Below are 25,563 nucleotides of genomic sequence, written 5' to 3'. Positions count from 1 at the left end.
TCGTTAGTTCTTTTTTTTTTTCCCACAATACAATGTAGAAATAATCAAGGACAATGAAGGGCATGCAAAGAAGAACTGGTAAGTAAGGAAATCTGCTAGCATAAAATAAACCTACAGAAATCAGATAGTAACCAAATAATCCTGTTTTAATCAGATCAAAAATTAAGCAGGAATCAGAAGCCACTGATGCGAACAAGACATTTCTATGCTTCAGACCCATCTCTAATAAAAATGCACAATGTTATTTCTGGCAAGTCAGTCAGGACTACATCTACACAGACATTTTAGGTCCTAAATCTAGTATTTAGATATAATCATGATCCTTAAAAAAAAATACATCAAGGGATTTAAGAGATTTTCCATCTCCTTTACAGAAAGAGGAGATAACACAATCCACCCTAATGCTAGGGACAAAGTAAGAAATACACTTCAAAAAATCCCAACATGCTAAATAACAATAAGACAGTTTTTCTAGGTAAATTAAGCTCAATAAAGTTACTGAGGAATGTGAAAGAATGTAAAAAAATGGCAGAATTGGAAAAGTGAAAATGGGATAAATAGCAATGCAGAAAAAATATCTATTCCTGTAAGGCATTTGTAGCAAGACAAAGACAAAGGAAAGGGAGATCTGCTACTCAGTGGAGAAAAAATATGATTAGACATGATGTCAAAAATGTTGATACCTTTTTTACTTTTCTTCACTAGGAGGGTCAGCTTCAATCAGCTGGCTAAAATAATTAGTCTCAGAGACAAGGAGAGGGAATACAGGATAGGACCATAACTTAAACAAAATATTTTCAAACCAGCTGAGCTCGAACAAATTCCTTTCAGGATACTTAGAGAACAGAATAAAGACATTTTGGAGTCATTAGCAACAATCTTTGAGAACTTGTGGAGAACAGATGAGCTTCTAAAAGAATTAAAAAGGACAGATGTCATGTTTATCTTTAAGAGCAGAGAACAGAAGAAATCAGGAAATTACATACTGTTCTGTCTTTCTTCCTGAGAAAAACACTGGAGAAAATAATTGAACAAGTTTGCTTAAAAGCTTAAGTTTTTGTCCCGTTTTAAGCATATAAAACAGGAAGCATGTATTTGTTGAAAACTATGGTAGAAAGTCAGCTGGATCATGTTGTCCAGTTTGTTCATTGTACCTTGTGGAAAATGTGGTTCAACTGAAGAATAATTAGAGATTTAGAAAAAAAAATCTGTAAGAAAGAACAGAAGGTCCCTTGGGAGGCTGTGAAATCTTTATCACCAATATAGATCTTCAAAACAGGCAAACATATGTTAGAAATGGTTTAGGTAAAGCTGATGCTGCCTTTGGCAAGGATGGTATCTTCAGAGGGCTGTTCTAGGCACCAGTGAAGTAGAAAATCAGTCAGTAAAACCGATTGTCAAAAGCAGAAAAGTGGGAATGACCTACTGCCAACTGTGCCAAAAAACATTCAAACATTGTTAAAAGGAGACTGGAACCCAAAGATTGTTGTAGCCACGAGACTAGAGAAAATAGTCTCTGTGATCTGTCCCAATCAGTCCATGCAAAATCTGATTTTCATCTCCAAGAGATGTGATTAGAAAGGATTCAGAACTACAGAGTATTACCCAGAGACAGCAGCTATACTTAAAACATTGCTTTTCAGCAAGCTCCACATTCTGTGTAGCAAAATTATGTACCAGAGGCTGTAGCAGCCTCCGTGAAGCCACTGGTACCATAACCCCAAATTCCTTTTCTGATTCTTGTCTTTAGCTACTCTATCATCTACCAACAAAGTAGGAAGGGTTAGGTTGGAAGACACAAGTGTGTCAGGAGTGGGACTGATAGAACAATACTTTACCTGTCCATTGCCTCTGAAGAATTTGGAGAACAAACTTGAGAACAATCCTTTAAGTTCCAGGCCATAGTGTAGGTCAAATCTTTTAAAAGAGAGGTTTAGAGTCAGCTGTCAGTTTGGCTGTACTTCAGAGTACAGACACAAAGGTAAGGCCAAGCACCAGGGAAGGAGGGCCTCTGGTCCTTCATTTTCTTGCTCCCAACTAACCTGACATCTATGATTTTTTTTCTTTCCTGGTTTTGCCCCTCATATTAAGAGTTGCCTTTCTTTAATGTTCTTTTTGCCTGATATCCTTTTGCAATCTGAAATGCAGTTGCTACTCACTGCTGCAGGAAATGATTTTTCAGTTCTGTGTAGAATTCTCCCATTTGATTTAATACACAATAAACTGATTGCAGTGCAATTTAAGAGCATGTGATGACACTACAGCAATGGCCAAAACCTGTTCAAATAAGAGTATGATACAAGGGCAGAAAATAATATGAGCAAAATGCTACTTTGAACATGTCATTCTAGACCCTTGATGTGTATCTGCTGAAATAAATTGGTACTTAATAAATACAAATTAATGCATAATTGCTTTTATAAGACTGTTTTGAGTTATCCTGTTCTATTTCAGATCTCTGCTACAAGCCAAAATTCTCTTACATCTTTTGCTTCCAGAAAGCCAACAATAAGTGGATACAATGCTAGAAGAGCAGGTGTGTTTTCACTCAGAGGAAGCAGCTACAGATAGGAAAATGTCTTAGCAGCTGGTGTATCAGAAGACTGAAGCTGTGCCAGACGAAGTGAGTGTGTGCATGTGTGTGTGCACACACGTTTTGCCACTAATTATGCAAAAAGGCCCAAACCCATTGATCATGTGCTTCTCTCCCTACTTCACCGGGAATAAATCTTGAAGTGTGACAGCTCTTCCAGAAAGTCAGAGTTATTACTAGTGATGTAATTTCTGTACTAGAACTGACAACACACAATGAATAATCCATTTTTTTCTTGTTTGTTTTCTTGTTTTCTTGTTGTTATTTGTTTTGTACATATACGCCTGTTCACTGCATGGTAAGAACAAATATTTGCAAGAAGCTGGTCTGAACTTTTATTATCATTAACTCCTCTTAGTTTCAGAGACGATGAGGCTTTATTCAACCCAGCACAGAGCCAACACACGATGAGCTACACAGCACATGGCTTCAAGCTTTCTTTGCTTTAAGTTGGGAAAGATTTACCACAAAATTCAGCAGGCACAGCTGGTGATTTATCTTTGATGCATGCAGATATCAAGAAATTTTAGTTAAAATTTGAGCAGCCTGACTGCTCAATGACTGTTCAGGGTTTTGTTTTTGTTTTTTGGGGTTTTTTTTTGTTTACTCGGTTATAGAACTTCACTGCAATGGTATATTTTAAGATTTACAGAAACACTCATCTGAGCATCTTATTTTGTCTTGCCACTCTAATTAGTCAAGCCTAGACCCACCAAACTGTCACAGGAAGATTGTGAGTAAGAATCAAGAAAAAGTGCTTTGTTGAAGTCACAAAACAACTTTTTCATTTATAAAAAGATTTGGAAATTAAAACAAGGAGTTAGAACAACTATATCACAAAACAAAGATGATAGAGATGAACAATTCCAAAAATTTTTTTCTCTATGCAGATAAACAGAACTATTTATTTTCAAATTTTTCTATAACATACAATCAAATAATGTTGAGAGAATGTAGATCAACTCCATGTGTCAGGGAAATTATGGATATAGTTTCAGTTGCTCTCTCTTTTTGTAAAAATAATTAAGGAGGACTAGTGGTTTTGTTAAGAAGAAGGTCACCTTGCTGTGTATTTACATAGACGTACCTTCTGTTAAGCTTTGTGAGCACTTAGACTGATATTATGCAGCTGATCTGTTGGTCATCATAATTTAACTAGAAATAGAGTCAAATTATACACAGCATCTTTGAGAAACCAGATAAAACTGATTATCTTTAATAAACTTGCCCAAAGGTTCTATCTTTCAAATGGATGTTCTCAAAATAATAAGAAATAGTTCTGAATGGATTTTCCAAGATCATTTGGAGCAATAGTAATGTCCTCTATACTCCTACAGAATCCTGTCATTTACAGGAGATTGTTTAATGTAGAGAAATTCCTACACATTTGTATCAGCATGAAGTCATTAACATAAGAACATATGCCACATTGGTTCAGACCCATCTTCTCTTCAGCGGTGGCTAGAAATCAATGCCCTGGGAAGAATAAGAACAGGGCAAGCATATGTAATACTTCCTCAGAGTCTTCTCCCAGCTGCCAGCTATTTTCAGGTCAGAGAACTTCCTGAGATTGATGCTGCCTGTCTCTTTAGTTTCCATCAGTGAATCTCTCAAGTATTTACTTTTTTTACAATTTTCCCATGAACATCAAAATTTTCACATCCTGAGCAGTTATGACAAGAAGTTCCATAGGTGTACTAACACAGGTCCATTAATGTAATGACTTTGCATCAACACCTGTCTCCTCCTTCTCCCCAGACTCTGGAATTCTATGACACTACAGAAACAAAAGTAATACTGTGGAATCTGGTCTTGCTGCATGACATAACTCCCCTTTTTGCAGACGAGGAAAAGAAGTCGTAAGATTCCAGAAATTAAATGTTTCATTTCAAATACATCTTCCTTGACTTCTTCCACTCTTACTGCAAACTGAAGCCTAGAGGCTTGGGATCAAGAAACATTAAAAAGTGCAAAGGCTCTGTATATCAATCATATTTTCTTAAATTAGATACTGTATATAATGTAGTTCTATGTAGATCAGCTATCAAGATTCAATGAATTTTAACAAAGAAAAAAGGGAGAAGGCCTATGTAATGTAGTTGATATCAAAATATCTCACTTTTTCACATTGACAGATCTAAGGAATTAATGATTATATGTTAAATTTCATGAATACTTGTTTCTGTGACAAAAAGGCACTCATGCTAGAACACGGATTTTTCAAGGTGTTTTCCCTACATTGTTCTACAGAACTCAGTTTCAACTATACAGTGGTTTGAGGGAAAGTGAGGAGAGACACAATTATGATAAAACTTAAACAGAGCTCAAGGGTCTGTCTAATTAAGTTTCTTTGGAGCTTAACTAAGAATCAGTGGATTGGCTATTCTTCCCAAAGAAGTATCACACTCCCTTTTACTCCCTCTACATGTAATACAGGTTGTATTCTATATAGAGGAATAGCATTTGTTTTCCAAAGCTGTTGCTACTTTCTTTTGGTGTCATTATCATCACAGGCTTTTCTTCACAACATATTAAGAAGTATGTATTATATTTGGTACAACAGTTGCTCTGTATGTTAACTGTTCCCATGCATGCAGGGTTGCCTGTTCATGCACTGCTCCCTTTTCATGCAGGGTAACCTTTCTCCAGGGTAGGGAGCCTCCAGAAAACATTGACATCACTTATGGAAATAAAGAATGTTGCACTGGGTCCAAAACCACTTTGCAGGCTGCTTCTGTGAAAGTCTCTGTTTTAGAGAATGACTGACTGCACACAGTCACGCTTAAGGAAGTTCTTCAGCTGGGTATTTCTCAGTGGAAGTTCCCAGCTAATATTAGCCATAAGAAGTACAAAACCACATTTCATAATCTTGTTGATAGTCCTCCAGGCAACATAAAGATTTCCTATACTGTTACCAAAGAGATGAGAAAATCCCAACTTGTTGTTCCTACACTTTGTAAAGACAATGAGTAAATTACATTTATCAACTTCAGCATTCAGATACACAGAAAAAGTGTAAGACACTATTTTTATGTTGCTTATAGTGCTCCAAATCGGTATGTCTGCATTTTGATTAAATATACTTTAGTTTCTGGAACCCAGGCTTTATCTGTTACAACCTACAGGCAAATTACATAGGCTCATCAGCTAACTACTCTTGATGCTGGGGGAAAAAATTAATCAGCCTCACCTTCCTTCCCACTAAGAAACGACAGCATTTGGTCTAATTAATACACAGTTCTCATTTTCGGACCAGGAAAGGCATTTCAAGATCAGAACACACTTTTTATTTTGTTAAAGCAGCAACAGATGAAAAGAACGGCGAAACACCCCACAGTAGCAGAGACTCTTTTAGCACCCAGAACACTTCTTTGGGACCACAGTCTCGAAGTTCTGGAAAAGGTTTAACATCTGACGTGAGCCACCTAGTGACTGAATGAATGGCTACATTAACAACTTGCAAGAAACATTTTAACCTCTTTCTAGTAGAAGCCAGTTTGCATTTACAAGCTTAAATAATTACAAAGGAATCAGATTAAACCTTTGATGAACTACGGTCTTTTGCCAGCTGCTCCAGCAAAGCCTCCCCAGAAGTGAGATCCTCCCAAGACCTCAGCTCAGTGTAACCAACGAGCACAGTGTTATCTAATCAGCACAGACTAGGAAAAATTCCTGTTAAAATACCATTTTGGAAGTAATGTCAAACAGCAAACTGCATACAGATGATGTAAGTATTTAAATAGGCTGCTTGACCCACTGAGCGCAAACTTGAATTTTCACTATGAAAAAAGTATCAACAATCACCAAGGAAAAAAAAGACCAAAAAAAGACCAAACAAAACCCCCTACCAACAACAACAAAAAACCCCCTCTAAGTTTCTAAGCATAAATAGTCAAAGTAAGACTTTTTCTGACTCTAAACACAAAGTGAAATAAAATAGTAAAAACAAGAAGCTCTTCGCCACCACTCCCAAACCCTAGATAAGTGGTTTGCAACTGTTTTTAAGATTGGTAGATTCCTAAAATCCTAAATCATTTTAAAATACACTGATATATGCTTCTTCTTTCCAGCTATCTTGTGAGGACTACATAGAGGAAAGCAATCCTGCCTTGACAATGACACAAAAGTGTGAAATACTGATGTGGGACAGAAATACAGAAAGTTGTTCCTGGAATAGCTGTGGGGAAGAGAATACAGAGGCAAAAGAGGAGGAAGCAGAAAAACAAAGAAAAAGAAAGCAAGATGAGGAAGACAAGGACAAAAAGTAATTAAGTAATTGACTGTAAAGCAGAAAATACTCTAAAAGATCAGAGATCAAGTTAGCTACTAAATAGAGGTTTGTACTATTTTCATGGGTATTTTTCTTTTCTTCTATTTAATTTATTCAAAGGTTGGAGGTCTCTAAGAATATCAAGATGGGTTACTGTAAAGCTTGTAAAATACACCTTATTGCATTGGGGGAGGAAATGTAAAGAAAGAAGGCACTAGATAATGAAGATAGAGGAAAAAACAGCTTCTCCCGTGCTTTACTGTGAAAGAATATTGCCAATAAAGCACTAAGAAATTAATGCGTGTGATTTGAAAAGTCATGTTTGTAGATGGTTGTCGGTTTTGCTTTGCTGAGTCTGAGACCTTCACAGAGAATTTACATTAAGTACATTTCTAGAATTTAATAAACACTTTTTCCTCTAAAACAACTAACATGCAATGATAGTGTTTCAGAGGTGGTATACATATTATGGCTCTATTTGAATTCAGGTAGCCATAATCTTAGTTGATGCATGCTTATCATCAGACAACAACCCACTTGTACTTTTCTGCACATTATCCCTTTTAAAATACAGCATCAGTTAAATTATATTGCATGTATTGATCTGAATTTAAGAAATGAAGGTTTTATTTCAGCTGAGATATCCATTATAACTTTTAGTGCGTAACTACTTGCCAAAACTGAATAAAAATGTAACGTATTATTAAATGAATTAACTTGAATTAAAAGAGAAGCAATAGCCTTTTTTGCCCACACCCTATTTTTTTTTAAAGACCTGGTTGAATAAAGCCTTAACTTGGATGTCTCTGAAAAAGGAAATTGAATTCCCTTTTCTTGGAAACATGCTAAAAGAGCAAACTCTCTCTGAACTTTAATAATTCATTAGGACCTCACCTGAAGTTCTTAAAAGTGGCCAAACAGGAAGTATATTTATAGGCTTGTTAAGCTGTCTGCCTGTAAGTCTCTTTAGCCTTAGTACAGGCCAAAACAGACCAAAAGAGTTGCTAAAGACTCTGCAGGAAATATAAATTATAATAAAAATAACCTTCAAAAGAGCACAGACAGCAAAACCTGGCTACTTCGTCTGTGGCTATGTTTGAGCTCAGTCCTCAGGCTTCCAAGGGCAGGCACTCGGGGTAGGTGGGTTGTGATAGCTGAAACGCAAGTTCTGATCTGTGAGTGGGCAAATGGAAAAGCTCTGCCCTACCAGAAGAAACACCACAGCTTGGCTGCATGGATATGTTCGCTGGGGTTCAGACAGCCGAGATTAATTAAAAATCTGTAGTGCTTCTCTGCTGCTGGCTCTGTGACGGTATCCTGGACAAGTATGTAACAAATGCCTCATATTCTCCCATCAGCTCCCATCCTCCTACACACCTTCAGGAAAAAAGTTGTACTTATATATGTGACCTAAAGAGAGAAGGGCTTGTAGCAGTAGCAAAATTAAATGTGTGTGTTTCCATTATATTCTTACCTATAAAATTCATTGCCTGCGTGAACTAAATGTAGGGACGGAAATACCATTTAGTAACCTAGAACAGACCCTTCAGGCAGAAACTACCCTGAGCATGAAAAGTATGTTACAAATGTAACTATTGTTATTTACAAATCACTCTAAGTCATGAAAAGACAGGAAAGGGCTGTGGAAGTCGGAAGCAGACGCTGCTTGAGGGGTCTTCTTGAGGCAGCCAGACAGAAAAGGCACTGCCGGACAGCCGGAGACGAGCGGACAGGCTCCCATCCTTGCGCGGGGCGGACGAGGAAGGTGCCATCCCTGAGCGAACCCGGCGGCTCCGGCGGCCGCTGCCCTGCCCTGCCCTGCCGCGACCCGAGGCCGGCGCGGGCAGCACCCCGTCACAGGGCGGGGAGAGGCACGGCAGGAAGTCGGTTCTGGTTCCTGGGTTAAGTCGCCCAGGCAGGAACGAGCGCCTTGTGCCGGGAGCGGCCGCGGGCTCCGTGAGGCGCTCGTAAGTCTGAGTCGCTTTGGAAACCACGCGCTCCTCGCCCTCCCCTGTGCCGGGAGCGGCGGGGTCGGCCCGGGGCCGGAGCGCGGGCCGGGCGCTCCCGGGCCGTGTTTCCGCCCCCCGCTCCCGGGGGTGCCGCTTCCCCCTCGGCGCCGCTCGGCCCGGCTCGGGAGCGGGGCCGGGGCCCGTCGTTTGCGTGCGGAGGCGCTCCGGGAGCGGGGAATCGGGGGACGGGATCAGCGGGCTCGCTGCCGGGAGGCGATGGCCCGGGCGGCGAGCGCAGGAGCAGGAAGAGGCGGCTGCCCCCGCGGGCAGCGGTAGCGCGGCGGGGGCAGCGAACCCCAGCGCTCCGGGAATCACCGTCCCGAGCCCTGAGCGCACAGGGGCTGCCCAGCTGTAAACGCTGGTGTGCCAGGGGCTCCTGCTGTGTTAACGACGCATCCCGCAGTCGGGCAAAGCAGGAATTGTTTCTACTCAGAGAAAATAAGGGAAAAAAACAAAGCAGAAAGAAAGTTCAGTGAGCTCTCAGTCTCTCACAAATGATTACCTCAACAGGTTTCCAGTTCCCAAGATGATGGCAGTGTAACTTACAAAATATTGCAAATGAAAAATCTGTTTTGAAAGCAGAAATATGTAGAGAAGTACTTGCGGCTGGATGGCACCTGTGTTTTCATCTCTCATGAACCTATGAGAGGTAGGAATGTGGATTACCAATTAATGTGCATATACACATGATTAGCTAAAACCTTTCTTTCATAATTTAAGGTGGTTTTTGAGGCACTATGAAAACTAGTATGAAAACTAGTGAGCTGTGGAGCTGGGATTGCAACAGAAATATGTTGCTAATCTTTGTGTGGGAGCTTTTTTGGCATTTGATGAAGAAAATGCATATTACTGTTTCTTTTTTTCCCCCCACCTGTATCAGCAAAACGCCTCTGATTTGAAGCAAGTATTTTAAGATAATCTGCAAGTTTCATTTGGTGCATTTACTTAAAAGTTTGTCTTACAACATTAGCTGTACCCAGTGGTTATCCAGTGTTCAAGTCTTTACTCAAATACGAAATTCCAGTTCTCATTGCCATAGCTCCAGCAGCACAGCAATCACAGGTATCTCATTCTAATTCTGTCCCTGTTAGAATAAATGCAGCATTTTGTAGTGCTGCATCTCTGCAGACTACATATTGGTGTTAGTGATTGTAAAGTCTTTAGGATCTAATGAATATCCAGAATGTAAGTTGCTGAAGATCAGGATTGTGAGCTGAATTATGTTCCAGTTGCCATTTGAATACAGCATAACTAATCATAGCTGATTAAAATAGCGGGGATATTTGGGTTGGGGTTTTTTGGTTTGTTGGGTTTTGGGGTTTTTTTTTTAGGGCTGTTGGGAGGGAGTTTTTTCATCCTCATTGGATGCAGGGAGAAGGGTAAATGACAAGGAACAGTTGGCAAATTCCCTGATAAATATTGATGCCTATGGAGGAGAAGCAGGAAAATGAGCCAGTTTTTCTAACTGCAAGGAGTTCTGGATATGAGACAGATAACATAAGAAGCAGTTATTTATTCCAGCAGCAGGCAATCCGGGGTGTGACTACAGAGTAGTTTAATCCAATCTAAATCTAGACTGCGGCAGTCCTGCCCACGGCTAGTCGCATGTTCCCACTGCCTCCTTGTGCTGGTAGTAGTGCTCCAGCAGCCTTGCAGTGAGCTAGCTCCAGTTTTAATTTCGAGGTTGGTTTTTTTAGGGGGTTTGTTGTTGCTTTTTTGAGGAAGTAGGGAGCTACTTTGGCATACTCAACTGTGTAGCATAGAAGTACTAATAGTGGTACCAGTAAGCGGCAAAAATACACGGCCAGAGATGGGGGAAGGCTGGCCTATCCTTCTCAGTGGCAGTGTGGACTTGTGACAGTGTTACATAACTGTGACTTTGTGTTACAATTGAAAGCCAGTGCTGCTGTTGAACACAGGAGTTCTGTCTGCCTGTCGCTGATGTTTTCTGTTGCTGTGCAGGCTTCCTTGTGTTATCGTGCCATTTGAAGTGGTCTGTGGATCTGATCTGCATTAAAAGTAATGCAGCAAAAATACATTTAGTGTTTAGTTTCAAACTGGATTGGTTTGCTGATATGGTTTACAAGAAAGGTTGCTTGTGCTGGAAGAAAGGGAAGGGTAAGGTCGAAGAAGAAATGGATGTCTAGGGTATGGGGAAAATATAGGACCAATTCTTCTAGTTACAGTGCCATCTGAAAGTGTCACTAGTAATGACATTGATTGATCCTTTCTTACTGCATGGAGTCTGAATTTTAGGGAGCTACCAGTAAGTTATTTTTCGTACCAAGTAGAAAATCAGGCGCTAATACTGTCCCTGCCCGGCTCCGTGGGGTCCCGCGTGCCCCCACAGACGCACGGGTGGGTTCAGTGTTAGTCGGTAGCAAAGAGTCGAGAAGGGCACTTGCGTGCATTCCGACAGGAGCATTTATTGCTGCTACACTGTCGAAGGTTGCAGAGGCAAATACCAACATGATCCCAAAACTCAGAGTTTTATCTGGGGGCGGGGAAAAGGCGGGACCAGGGAACGGGGACCAATGGGGAACTCTTGGGGGAGTGATGAGGGGTAGAGGCTGACAGGCAACCGGGATAGATTCACATAACAGAACAATGCATCCTGGGAGAAGCCTTTCTGGTCACCCTGACATAAAGTGGTTCTTATGGTACTAGGAACTTGTCTTACTGAAAATTCTCTGTCCTTTGTAATGTACGTTCACTGGCCACCACAATTCCTCCTTTTTGTATTAAACAAAAAGGCCTCCCTCAGGGATCCCAACACCCAGTGTCCTAAACAACCAAACACACACAAAACAACAAAAATGATCAGCAGCACCCACAACCCAATATCCCAACAAGTCCTCAAATCTTTTAGAGGATTTTTCTCTCTGGATGCTGGAATGGATGCTCTCATGGGCAGAGGTGAAGTTGAAGCAGCACAGTTCTCTTTGGGCTGCGGCACAGTCCAAGCATTCACTGCTGGCGGTACCAGGAGCATCCAGAGGGTGGCAGGGTGATAGGTGTTGGGTGCTGAGCATAATCGTGAATGTGGGCACAGGCTCTGGCAGTTGCTTCTGTTAGGGTTTTAAAGAAAGTTTAAAAATTGCAGTTTCAGGTGAGGGTGGGCCTTTCCCTTCCCCCCCCTCTTACTTAAAGGTCTGGGGGAAAGGGAATGGTATAATGGCACAGGGGAGTGGGAACCTGTGGCAAGGGAATGGTATAACAAGTAATAAATAAAGAGATGGGTGCAAGTTAACAGAAAGCATCCCAATAGGTGTATTGGGCAGTGTGGCTGTGGGAAAGTCAAAGCAGAGGCATGGAGGTAGGGAATATTAACTGTTGGGAAAGCAACAGAAGTGGTAAGATCAGGGAAGACACCAAGAGTGTCTTGACTTATCCAGTCAAAGTCTTGTTTGCAGTTCTGGTTACGGGACGGTGAGTCTGTTTCTATGGTGGATATCGGTGCTGTTTTGCGTCGTCTCCATTTCCAAGCAGCGGCTGTCTGGTCTTTTGACTGCGCCCTGTACATCTTGGTTGGCGTTTTGTCTGCAGGGTGTTTGTTGGGCTGGTGCAGGGCTTGTTTTTCTCTGGCAGTTTCCAGGTATCATCTGTGGCCTTTGGTTTCTTCACCCCAGTCCTTTGGTCTTCACACTTAACATCAGAATCTGAGAAGTTACTATTCTGTTTCTTTGGCTGCTGTTCTGCATGCTCCAGCCTCATCTGTGAGCTGCTTAGATCCACTGCCTCTTCCACGATGTTCTCGCAGCTTTCTGGGAACAGTCTGAGTCCTACATCCTGGCTCCTTCTACCCTCCCTCTTTTTCTGCTTCTCTTGCAGCACAGGAGCGGAAGGTGCAGCCAGGGCCGGGGCCGACGTGAAAGACACCATAGACACCATGCAGGTGGAGTTCTCACAGCTGGGGGAACAGAGCAGCAGCAGCTGCGGCTTGATATCCTCAGGGCCTTCCAGGAGCAGTGGCAGAGCTGGCTGGGGTGAAACATTTCTTTAGGAAGTGGCTCCAGTTTGCTACTACAGCAGGGGAGGCCAGGTCTACCCGGCCGAGAATGAGAATGAACTCTCCTTTCAACTCCCGTGGCACGTGGGCAGCCAGGGTGAGCCACGGCAAGCGGCCGCGCGGGGCTTGGTCTTGGGCTAGCAGTGTGGCCGACTTGGGCATGCCTCCGCTTTGGCGGGGAGAGGCAGCCAGGCATGAGCCAGCAGGGGGTTGCAGGTGGACACGGCAGCAGCAGCGATGAAAAGCGGCGTCGCCGGGGCCCCCGAGAGCGGTGGGGCCAGACCCCTCCAGCACCTGCTGCCACCCCCTCAGGCTGTGTTCAAAAGGCACTAAACTCGCTCCATTCGTAATGTCCTGGGTCTGTCCAAAGCACCTCAGGAAGTTTCAGAATGCCGCTTTTTTGGCTCAGGGCTCTTCTAGCTGCAGCTGGAACCCGCCGGGGTCGGGGCGCCGGGGCAGCCCCGTGGGCTTTGTCAGGGGGAGTCACTGCCGCTTCGCTCGCAGCTTGTGCTGGGGCTGCCGGGGCCCGAAGCTGGCCCGGCCAGGGTGCGGAGCTGGTGCTGAGGGGCAGGCTGAGCCCTGCAGGGGCGGCTGATCCGGCACAGGGCTCGGAGGAGGTGGGTGCGAACGCTTCACAACCTCCCCTCATGAAGCAGGTGCGGACACCGCATTCTTGCAGCAGCACTCGCAGCGCCTTGCGCTCTAGCGCGCACAGCTGCAGCCTCACTATGGCTGGGCAGCGAAGGGAAGGTTACCAGGGCAGCGCACGTGGAGGTGCCGCTGTCCCCAAGCATCCCGGAGACTTCCTGGTTGCTACCACCCCCACCCGTGGTCTTGGCCGCGTGGGAACCCGAGGTGGGTTGGGTCTCACGAGCGGGACCACCGATGGAGGGCACAGGGACACAGGAGGGAGAGGCAGGGTCCGCAGCTGGGAGGGGACCCCCGGCAGAGGCGGAGGGGCCTGACGCAACACGTATGGACGCATCGGAGGGGCCAGGGATGGAAGAGGGACCACGCATGGTAACATAAGCGGGAGCAGGTGGGCGAGGGGGACCACGCATTTGCGAAAAGCCTGCCACTGCAGCTGCGGGCGCCACGTCGTGTCCACCATCTTGGATGAGGGGAGTGGAGGCGGCAGAAGTAAAAATAAAGGTAGCAGCTGGGATTGTGGGACCGATTCTGCTGCCGCCACGATCTTGGAGCAAATTTGAAGTAGAGAAAACTGGGAAAGTGGGTATAGGGAAGAGGTCTGGGGAGGAACTCAGGGTAGCCTGGCCATCGCCACCCCGGGCAGGGAAAAAAAGAAATCGGGAAGAGGCAGGCAGTCTGTAGCAGACTTGTGCACTTGGGCAGGATCCATCTCCTGGTTTCTCTTGAGATAGGGCAGAGGGAACAGGGATGTAGGGAGAGGGAAGCGGTAAAGGGTTTTTTAAACTGGGGTTAACATTTCCCAACCTTTTCACAAGACTATCAACAGCTTTTGCTAGCTTGCAAAGCAAATAACCTTTTCCCGACATAAATAACCATCACACGAAGCGCTGTAAATACTCAACTAACCACTGCTTAAATAACCACTGAAAAAAATGTTTTAAACCTTCCCTGGTATAACAATAATTTTCCTGAACAAGGACTCCTAGAACTGGAAGAAAAACTCCTCGCAGGAGACAAGAGAACTCTGCCCCCATCTTTCTCTCTTCCCAACCCTCGAGATAAAAGGCAATTAACAGAAAAGGATACAAAAGTGACCCATATTACATTAGAGGGTCAAATAAAAGTCTCGAGGGTGGTCCACTGACTTTAGACCAGTCTTCTCTTTCCCCAGAAGGTTCTTGGTCTCCCCCACCAAGCCCCTGATAGAACTCAGAGGTTTCCTTGGGGCTATGGCTGCTCAAATGCGACTTAAATGCAGGAACTACAGGAGACGCTGTTGGGGAGGGTCTGAGGCCATCCACACTGAGGCGCCATTTAATACTGTCCCTGCCCGGCTCCGTGGGGTCCCGCGTGCCCCCACAGACGCACGGGTGGGTTCAGTGTTAGTCGGTAGCAAAGAGTCGAGAAGGGCACTTGTGTGCATTCCGGCAGGAGCATTTATTGCTGCTACACTGTCGAAGGTTGCAGAGGCAAATACCAACATGATCCCAAAACTCAGTTTTATCTGGGGGCGGGGAAAAGGCGGGACCAGGGAACGGGGACCAATGGGGAACTCTTGGGGGAGTGATGAGGGGTAGAGGCTGACAGGCAACCGGGATAGATTCACATAACAGAACAATGCATCCTGGGAGAAGCCTTTCTGGTCACCCTGACATAAAGTGGTTCTTATGGTACTAGGGACTTGGCTTACTGAAAATTCTCTGTCCTTTGTAATGTATGTTCACCGGCCACCACAAGGCGCAGTGCTACAGTTCTGCCTGTTGGATCAATTACTTTTGATACCATCAGTCCAGATAACAGCAGCACTCTTTGTTAGTGTTCCCAGTCTGAATAAATGAGTAAAAGGCTAGATGGAAATTAGGTATAAATTTTAAATACTGTTTTTCAAATGGAGGTTTGAGTTTGCATGAATGAAATTAAAAGCTTCATTTTCTGTGAACTGTGAGTCACGTGGATCTGAGCCCTGTAGCCTCCATTAGAAGCTGATTTTTTCTTAAATACCATTGCAGTCATTTTTTGAAGTTACCTCTTATATGTACAAGACATGCCATTTACTAGGTAAGTTGTTAACAGTGGAGGATTTCAGAAGAGTATGGAATCCATGCTGATACAAACTTTGCAAGCTTTTATAGATTGTGAGAACACACTTTCAGTCACTTTCACCTGTAACAATGCCCTCTGCAGTTTAGCACCTGTCCCTAAAGGCAGATGTAATATCTGATTTTATTTACTGAACTACATAGAACAGTCCTTCATTTGAAATGGAAAGAAAGGCTACCCGTTTAGTTAAAGGTGTGCCCCAGGTATGAGAATGGATACTACATTTAGTGAATTTGGGGGAGGAAGGAGGTGGATGGAGTAGCCTGTGTTACTAACAGTGCTTTGAGACAGTATGCACAGACTGAGATTATAAACTACTGAACTGATGTTTAGGAAAACAAGTCAAACAAAGCCTTTCCTGTGAAACAATGTAGGCCTTTTATGCAAAATTTATAAGCTTGGATTTCAGTAACATTTGTTACATCAAAGGATCCCTAAAAAATTCCAAGTTGTTAAAGAATTCACTTTGCCACTATTAAACTACAGCTGTGCCAGAGGTGAGATACAACTGCTTTTCCCTGTAGGAACACATTGGTAAAATAAAATTTGCAAGACAGAAAAGTGTGATGTCCATATAGTAGTCTGTTGAACCTTTTAGAAAAGTCAGACCACATTTCTGTATTCAAACTCTACGATAGGGAAGATATTCAAAAGCAAGGAAACATGAACAAAATCTTCAAGCTGCAATCTTCAGAATTCTGAGCAGTGTCCCAGGCAAGTTACCCTTAAACTCTTCTTGCTTGGCTTATCTTCATGTGACTGCACCACTTTCTTTGGTAGTATTTGTGGTTTATGCATAATCCCAAATGATAGTGGCAGTCTGTACTGCTTTAAATATTAGGAAAGATGAAATTACTAATTTTTTTTTTTCTTAATGCTGGTATCTTTTTTTGTGGGGGAGGGGACAGTTGAGACTTCACTAACTTTTTCTACTGCACTTCTATTATGCTAAATTTTATCTTAAAATTAGTATCATACATTACTATAGAAGCAAATGACCTGTGTTTGCAAAGTTCTTGGAATTGGAGTCTGTGATATTTAATAGTGTTCTAGTCTTATGCGTCAAAGTTCATGAGCTGTCATTTTGGGAGTTGTTACTAAAATTGTACACAAAGTGTAAAAAGTTCATAATATTATGTGAAAAGGTCCAAGTCTTGATAATTCATAGTGGTTGGTATTACTGATTTTTAGATAAAAGATGTTTTAGCTCACCTTGTAGGGTAGCTTGTGTTGACATTTTCAAATTTGGCACAGAATAGGATAAGTTTGTGTGACCTAATTGAGTTTTTATCTTTTTATTTCTTAATGCTGATGGCAAAGATGTATGCTAATGTCTTTACAAACAATTCCATGGGTGAGGGTGTAGGTGTTAATGTCTCCACCAACTTCAAGACACAGGTTTGTTACAGAACCCAGACAGTTTGACTCCTGAAACAGACAAAAAGGTCTGCACAAGCCTGAGTTTCAGAATTTTGGGGTAAAATAACAGGTTCAAGGAGGGGAATATGTGGGAGGCGGTTCGGGCAGGCTGTACCTTCCGAGTACCTCAGCCGATGGAGAAAGGAAGAGGGCAACAGGCGGCCGGGAGCTTAGGGTAAAAGGAGGCTGCGCCCTCCGAAGCCTCGAGAGAGAAAACCCCGTGGGCGTGTGCCCCGGTGGACTCTCTCCCTTTATTCGAATGAAGTTGCAGGACTCCTCTGTCTCCTTTATGGACACTGGCTTTTCATAGCGTGATTTTTCTGCACAATGTCAAAAGCTGAGTTTAGCTTTGTTTATTAATGTTGTCTTTATTTCACAATTATGCAAATGTTAAACTTTTGGAGATCACATAAAATCAGGTAACTGGTAATCTGCACCAATTTTAAATCTCAGTCTTAAGCACTGTAACTGCAGATACATTTACACATTCTGTACATCCAGAATTTGATTCAGAGTTAAGCTGCTTTTGTTTGTCTTTTGTTTAAACCTATCCCTGGACATAAAATTAAATGTTGAGGTGAACAGAGCTATAGTTCAAGCTATGATGTTAATGGTCAAACTGCATGTATCAGTTGAATACAACAGTGGTACAAGTCATGCTATATAGGTTTTTAGTTACATACTGCTGTTTCTTAGTGTTCTCTCTTTTTCCTTCTGATTACTTTTCAGATCTGTTAACTTGACCATCTTTCCAGTGATGAAACAACATTGGGAATTATGGACAAAAACATTGGAGAACAGCTTAATAAAGCTTATGAAGCCTATCGACAAGCATGCATGGATAGGGACCATGCTGTGAAAGAGCTACAGCAAAAAGTAGGTGTTGGGATCTGAAATCTATCTTTAAAGCCATCCTTCCCATGGAGGATGATAGTACATGTAGATACCAGTTTCACTTTAGCTATGCACACTTTAGTGCATCTGTTAAAGTTGGAAATTGACATTATGAAACCATGCCAGTACACTGCTAAGTAAATCATTAGGTTTTGAATTTAGTAGGTGGGTTTCTGGTTTTTGACCTTGAATTTTTTGGTATTTTTATTAGTTTTAAAGGTTGGAAAAGTGTTGTCTGTTTTGGAGGATTAATAAGTCTTCTAATGTAAACCCAGCAAAGATGTATATAAAATTTACCTAACTTTAACGAAGTACTTTTTGGAATTTAATTTGCATTCTTAAAAATTAATTTTTATATTATTAATATAAATAGCTTAAATTAAACAATTTTTGTCACAAATGTACCTGAAAGTTGCTAGAATAAATATTCCTCTTTTAAAAATAATAACCTGTACATTTATTCTTTAATTATGAAGTAACAAATTCTGGAGGCATTCTGACCAGTAAGAAGCACCTTTGAATTTTTACTTAGTCTGTTGCAGAAAACATTAGTTCAGTCAAAACTCCTCTAGAACTTCTCAAGTAGGAAAGCATATTTCAAACCTATCAGGTTTGGGCTTTCTCACAGTCGTTTTATCATGCATATTCTGCCCAGCAATGGAATCTCTGTCACAGGAAGGCTCGAATGTTTTTGTTGCTACAGGACTTTCTGATACTTAGTAGAACTGGTAGGCTGGGACTTTGTTCAGGGGCTGATGAACCATATTCCATGTCAAGTTTACAGAGCAGTAGTAGAATTGGAAGCAGGGAAGGATCTAATAGAGAATATTCTGATATCTGGGCCCAATCTTGCCATCTCCTTGCATGGCAAAATAAACTAGCCAAGGCATCACAGAACACATTCCAAGTCAGTCATGTGTGCAATCATCCACTGTGCAGTCTGTCTCTATTCATAGTCTTGCAGCAGCGCTGGTGTAAATCTGTAGAGATTTCTATACATAACAAGCATAAGTAGTGTGATTTTGTGCTGAAATTGCAACTAATTAACAAAAGGCAAGACATTTTAGAATGTTTGGGGATCTTTAAAATTCTATCTCTTAGGGTGAACTATTAACTATTTGAAGGAAAGCCAGTTAAGTTAGTACTCCTGAATCATCTAAAAGTACATGAAAGAATCTTCTGACCAAGAAACAAGTCATCGAATACAAAAACGATATCCTTCTAAGGCCTGTGCAAGAAAACCAGAGAAGTGTGAGATCATCAGTGCTAAGTGAACTAAATCCTTGCAAGATTTCTCTCTGCATTTTCACTGGTTCAGAAATTAAAAATGTAGTCTTTGATAAAGGATTACTACCAGTTTAAATCTTTATCCTAATCAAACTTTCAGTAGTTGAATTTTATGATTTCAAAAGAGAACAAAAATATTTTTTCAAGTAGAGTTGATACTAAAATTGCTTGTATTTTTTTATTTGTGTTGCTTTTTTTTAACCAAACTCCTGTTTTTTGAATGACCTTTGTACAGTGCTTTACTCTAGTAACTTCCTCTGTTCATTGTGTGGCCTCCACACACTGTTGGATTGTCCACCATGCTGTTGTTAACAGTTTACTACTTAAGTTACCGATAGGCCACTTGTTTTGCCAGTCTCTAGAGCTGGGAGCCATGTCAAGCACACAGAAGCCAGAGTCATCTCGGCCAGATGGTGTTTGATACAGATGGATGGTTGGTTGTCATGCAGATCTTCTAGTTGGTAACTTGTTGCTGCCATCTGACTCAAGGAATAATTTGTGCACACTGGCTGTCAAAAGCATCTTCTCTTCTGTCTGTTTTAGCTGTCATGTCTGTGCTCTGTACAGAAGTGTTGACAAGACATTGCTGTTGTACATTTTCAATTTGGTTCTCAGTGATTTTTCTGCTTCATGAGGTCTCTTATAGCTGCTGGAGTGTACTGCTCTTTGATCACTTTTTTTTTTTTTTTTTTAAAAACCCAACAAAAACCCCCTCTCATAGTACAACTACTACCTGGCCTTTTAAAATCAATTTTCCTTGTAGATATTTTCCTGCCTGCTTTACAGACAAACACAGCGGATAGTAGGAGGGTATGGAATTTAAATGTGGCTGTGATTTGAGAAGTAGATAGCACTAAGGATAAACTATGAATAGACATGAAAACAGTGCTGAGTCTTGTCCCAGATAGTGACAGGTGGTGACCTGTTCAGTAATAGACATATTCCTAATTTCAGAAAAATTCAGTGCATTCCTGAAAGTTTTCTTGTTGGGATTTCACAAGTTTTTTATCACCTCTGTAACTGCAGCATTAGGCATGTGCTAAAGAAATGTAATCGTTTTGAATTTTAGCATCTTCCTACCACCTGGCCATTCATTCAATTAATGGACTGTCTAGCAAAATTTATACAGTTTGGTGAAATACAAGCAATATTATTAGAGGAGTCTGTGTGGCCTGTTTATAGCATGAGCTGTAGTATTGGAGACAAAGGATGTGGCTTTTTGCTTACCTTCCAACTCAGCCCCATTATGTAGGTTAGAAAAACAAGTCCACTACATTCAAAGAAATGTAAAAAACTGTTCATAGGCAGTCAAAATGGTTTACAGAATGTCTGTGTATGGAATAAACAATATTGTTGTTTTCCATTTAAAATCTATCTTTTTAAAAACCTACTTTTATATAATTTGTTAGAAAATATGGGGGGGGAAATTACTTCTTTCTATAGATAAACTAATTGACAAGCATTCTGAAGAATACTAAAATTTCAATTAAAAGCCTGATGTATTCTGCATCTGTAAATGAAGAATCCTAACTTAAAAGTTACCCTTTACAACTGCCACAGCTGTGAAAGAGTTACTAAAACTCAGGGTTTATTTCCATAATACCTTTTCTAATCACTACAGTCCCGAAAAGATGGACTTGCCAAAGGTTTTTACACAGAGGACCACAACTACAGTTATCTTTAAAAATCAGAGCGGATTTTATATGCCAAATAGAAGACCCCTAGTCAAAACAGAATAAGATTAATGCTAATTAAATTATATTTGCAGACAGAAAACTACATGCAGCAAATACGTGAACAGCAGGAAAAGATAGAGCTTCAAAACAGCATTATTGCAAAACTGAAATCACAGTTGGCTGCTCTGAATGCTAATAGAGGTATGTACTCCAGTTTGCACATTATTGCTTTTTATGCTGTGTTGCACTGATGAATAGTTCTGACTTTGTTGCTTCAGTTTTTACAATATACATATTTCAAATGAGTATCATACTTTCCTGTGAATGTGAGAGTTAACACAAATGTGCCGTTTCAAGATCTATTTATAAAATCCAACACTTCTGGGGTCTCTCTTTATCCTCTTCAAGAAATTGTGAGATTTTCTATAGAGGTAGAACCTGCTAACACCGAAGCCAATAAAAGTTATGAAAATATGGGTTCAAATCATTCACTTGAATTTTTAAAAAATTGTTACATAATTAATTTTACACTTATCTGTTAATAACTTTATTTCAGGTTGTTCTAGATGTGAGTGCTATAATTATATGTCTTTTATGTTAGATGAGTCTTGTTATGCTAATCTTATTGCATAACCAGAACTTTATAAGCAGGTAATTCTCTTTCAAATCAAATAGTCATTGATGGATAATTTTTCAGTGTTTGACTGTATTACACAAATAAGAGAAAAGAGTCAAAGTAACCATGTGTTAATCTGCCATGCTCATTAAATATTTATTCACACTAGCCTAACACTCCTGGTTTTCATAAATACTAGCAAAGTGGCTGACTTTTATTTTTAAGAGTACATGTACATTTCTTTATTGCCAATTTAGTCTTACATTGTCTCTAAGCACAGAATTTGGCTTCTCTTGCTTGTTTAATATGAGGGCTTGCTCAAAGAACATAAAGAAGTTAATATAGTCTAGCTTCTTTTAATTTTGTTTGTACTTAGAAGCCAACTGAAAAATGCAGCAAATAGTCAGTTGCTTTTATTTTAATTTAAGGCAATACACATCCTTACATTCTGATGCATGAAGACATTGAAACATCCAACTTACCTATCAGCCAGCTCTCTGAAAAACTGAACATAGCAAAGCAAAGAGAAAAACTCCTAAAGGTATGTCACTTAAGTTCACTTTTGTGCTGTGATTATACTATGAGAACCTAAAAGATAAGGGAGATTTTTACTGGTGCCTTTGAACTGCATGTGAAGTGCGTGAGTGTTGTGCCACTGCAGCCTGTGTATGTGAACTAAGCATTATCTTTGGTCCTTCCCAGTGAAATCTCTGTTTGGCCATCAAGCTCCCTAGAACAGTTTTGATCATAAAGCAGGAACTTAGTTGCTTATTTATTTCTTAACTTGCCAAAACCCAAAAAAGGGCTTTTTCTTTCTTACAAGAGCATTTCACATTGCAAATGGTCTCTCTAGTTTTGCAAGAAACTGAGAATCTGCACTCAAAAAGTGGTGGAGTGGGAAGTGAACGATCCATGGCTCCAGAGATGCTGATTTGGGTTTTTTAAATAGCCAGTGTTAAGATGATGTCTCTCTGCCCCTCCTTACCAAAGTAACATTAAGATTTTCACTACAGCCTACTGAGTGTAACAGGAATAAGAGTAAAGTAATAGTGCAGAATAGCTGGGAAGTGCCTTGAATGGATTTTACATATTGAGAAAAGACAGTGACAGAGATGCACGAAGTTGCATTGTTCTTATCGTAAATCATCTCACTGTGGTTTTTGAGAATTGTCTTGTAACATAAAGTCTCTTATTTTTGAATGGGAATCTCCATAGTTCCATAGCAGAGACTTTGTAAGGGTCATAAAAAGACCCTTGTGAGAAATCAAGCATTAGAATTAAAAATAATCAATTTCAGAATTTATTTCCTAAGCTTCAAACAAATTAATTGTGCTAAATTCAAAGAAACACATTTTTTATCAGAAATATAATTGAAAAGTAATTTCATTGGATTACTGGTGCTTGCTTAATTATCCTGAAGGAATCTTATATGAGATGAAGACCTTTCAAACATTTTAAACATACTGTCAGCAAATATTTATATACACTCCTTTTCTATTTAAAAGGAAGTCTTTATATAATTTTTCTACACTAGAATCTGTAATCATAAGATGTCATTTCTTTCCTAATCTCTGCACTTACTTGGATTAAAACATAGCTGAAGGGTTAATTCTTTGGTGGAGCATCTTTGCATATTTTTGCCGTTTGCTGTCTTGAGCTGGATGAAAATTATGTCTTATGGTTGCATATGAAGATCTGACCAAGTGTAGTATTTCATACTCTTGTTTCTGAATGCTTACTAAAGAGCAATAGTTTTAAGCAACTCAGTCATATAATGAGTTAGGAATGAAAGGAAGCTGTGTTATTTGTGATATTTCATCTCATGGGGAAACACTGAAATTATGTGATCTTTACAGGAGATTATAATAGGCAATGCATGAGAAGCTGGAATCATTATTTCAGGAGCTATTTTCCTAATGGAATGTAGGTTATTTTCTTTATCTGCATATTTGTTTTGTGTAGCCAGTTACTGCAGTTACGTCTCAGCAACAGGTATTTAATCTGGATTTTGCTTCTTCTATTCCATGAACAGAAATATTTCTGAAATGCCTCCATGCAGAATGAATTATATAAGTCTGTCTGCATGGTGGTGCATTTAAACCCAGGCACATTGCTATTCAAATAAGGTCTTTTTAGAGGGGATATGTAGAGATTTAAACCCATGCAAAGTTGGGTTGACCCAGCCTATTCTATATTCCTGTTACTGGGAAAAAGCATGGAGCTTGGAAAATATGTTTGACTGGACAAAGGCTGCCTTCTGCAGAGGCACATGGATATATTTGCACCATCCTTCCAATGCAAAGAGGACCCTAGTGTTTGTTATTGTGTCTAGTAAACTTGCACTAATCTGGCAAGAATGATACAAAAATGTCCAGATAGCATAGCAGAGGCACACACACTTGTACTAGCTCTGGCTGTGTCTTGGCCATGCAATTCATGGCTATGAGTGAAGATACACAGCAGTGTTTCTACACAGGTTATCATTTTATTGAATAAAAAAAACCCCACAGTAAGCCAGTGGTTCAAGGGAAAACTGGACAGCTGCATGGAAGAGACATCTGTTGAGAATTAATAAATACATAGACACTATTACTCAGAAGATCTGGGAATTTATTAACGGCTTTATCATTGATGTCTCCTGTTTTCTTGTACTTTTTTTTCCCCAGACATATTTTGACATCTCTTAAACTGAAAATCCATCATCCTGTCACTGACCCAGTATAGTTTTCTTGTACATAATTCAATAAAGTATTGGCTTTTTCAGGTATTGAAATTTGGAAGTTTGAATATTCTATTTCAAAGCCTGTATTTTTCTAATCATATTCTATCCACATTCTGTTCTAAACCAGATAAATTATTCCTACAGCCATTGTCCTCTACAGTGTCCTTGAAACTCAGTGTCTCTCCCATGGCAGGAGGTGCCTGGGTTTATTGATACCTTTTGAAACTGTCATTTGCTAAGTCCAGTGGGATTTTTAGTGGACTGTATTCAGTCCTGCAGTAAAGTTAATAGAAATCCTGAATTGTTTGTAATAGGTGCATGATTAGAGCTTAAATTTCAGGGGTTTAAAATGAGGGAGGGGCTATAATTTCTTTGTTTTCTAGTAGGTGGCCATACATGTGTATTTTATATGCTGCTGTCAAGGTCTGTTGCCTGTGTGTCATAAAATGCTTTAGGATTTTTTTGTTCGCATTTGTCTTCACTGAAAGAGGTGAGTGGACCAAATTGGCTTGGTGGTCAGTACCAAACTGTATACAAGATTACCAGAATTTTTCAGCCCTCTGCTTGAGAAGACCAAAGGGGCCTATATTGCTGCCTGGTTTTGAGACCCTGGCTAAAGTTTGTTAAGTAGGAAGAATTTGGATCCAGCTTCTGTCTCAGAGCCAAAGCTGTGCAGCAAACTGAAAACCTTAGAGATGAGACAGTGTCAAGCTTCCACTTTTTAGTACAGTCAGAATCGTTGTAAACTCAGTAAGACATGAAGCTAAAGTCAACACCTGTGACAAGAAAACATGCTCATGATTGCATTTTGCTGGTTCAAGAATCTCAGTATTAAACACTGTGTGGAATTTGTTCATCAGAGTGTCTTCTGCCATGAAAAGGAGGAGGAAACTATGTGTTAGGAATGAATGAAGCAAATGTTATACAAAACTCTTCATCCTGCAGTAAATGTTTAGGTCTTCTTTTTTGTGCAGGACATAAGCAGAGGAATGGCAGACATATGGTAGCCATCTTTGTGTTCTAATTATGGGGCTAAAATTACTTACATAACTAAGAGTAGCTACTGCAGCAGTCTTGTAGAGTTGCATGTTCCAGTCCATACCAGCTTCTCTAGTGTCGCTTTGTTTCCTATCTTTAATGCAAAGAAAGCTGTACTTGATTTTTTGCTGGCTGGTAATATTGTGCATTTAGCTGTTCTTTGGTGCTGGTACTGATGTATGCAGTAGGATTAGGCCCTAATATAAGCTGTAAGAAATTCCAGTATTGATAGCCTTTTCTCCCATTGCTTCATCTGTTTAATCTATCTCTACCCAATAA

The 25,563-nt window shown here is 40.7% G+C and overlaps 1 protein-coding gene across 5 annotated transcripts in view; it reads left to right on the top strand.

Annotated features, from left to right (window-relative positions):
- Positions 1-8,746: 8,746 nt before the first annotated feature.
- The window catches only part of TANK (TRAF family member associated NFKB activator), a 31,964-nt gene continuing 15,147 nt past the window's right edge, over positions 8,747-25,563 (top strand). For 2 of the 5 annotated variants that reach the window (XM_069020830.1, XM_069020825.1), the window contains exons 1-5: positions 8,747-8,830; positions 9,383-9,521; positions 17,781-17,927; positions 21,001-21,109; positions 21,953-22,065. In XM_069020830.1, the coding sequence (XP_068876931.1) occupies positions 17,829-17,927; positions 21,001-21,109; positions 21,953-22,065 (321 nt within the window). In that variant the 5' untranslated portion in view covers positions 8,747-8,830; positions 9,383-9,521; positions 17,781-17,828. Of the gene's footprint in view, positions 8,831-9,382; positions 9,522-12,703; positions 12,979-17,780; positions 17,928-21,000; positions 21,110-21,952; positions 22,066-25,563 lie in introns of all 5 variants that reach the window. The other 3 variants (XM_069020827.1, XM_069020826.1, XM_069020829.1) reach the window with 3 other exon arrangements.

Source organism: Aphelocoma coerulescens, chromosome 7 (genome assembly GCF_041296385.1).
Source record: "Aphelocoma coerulescens isolate FSJ_1873_10779 chromosome 7, UR_Acoe_1.0, whole genome shotgun sequence".
Taxonomy (NCBI): Eukaryota; Metazoa; Chordata; class Aves; order Passeriformes; family Corvidae; genus Aphelocoma; species Aphelocoma coerulescens.
This window is presented reverse-complemented; position numbering and strand designations above follow the sequence as displayed.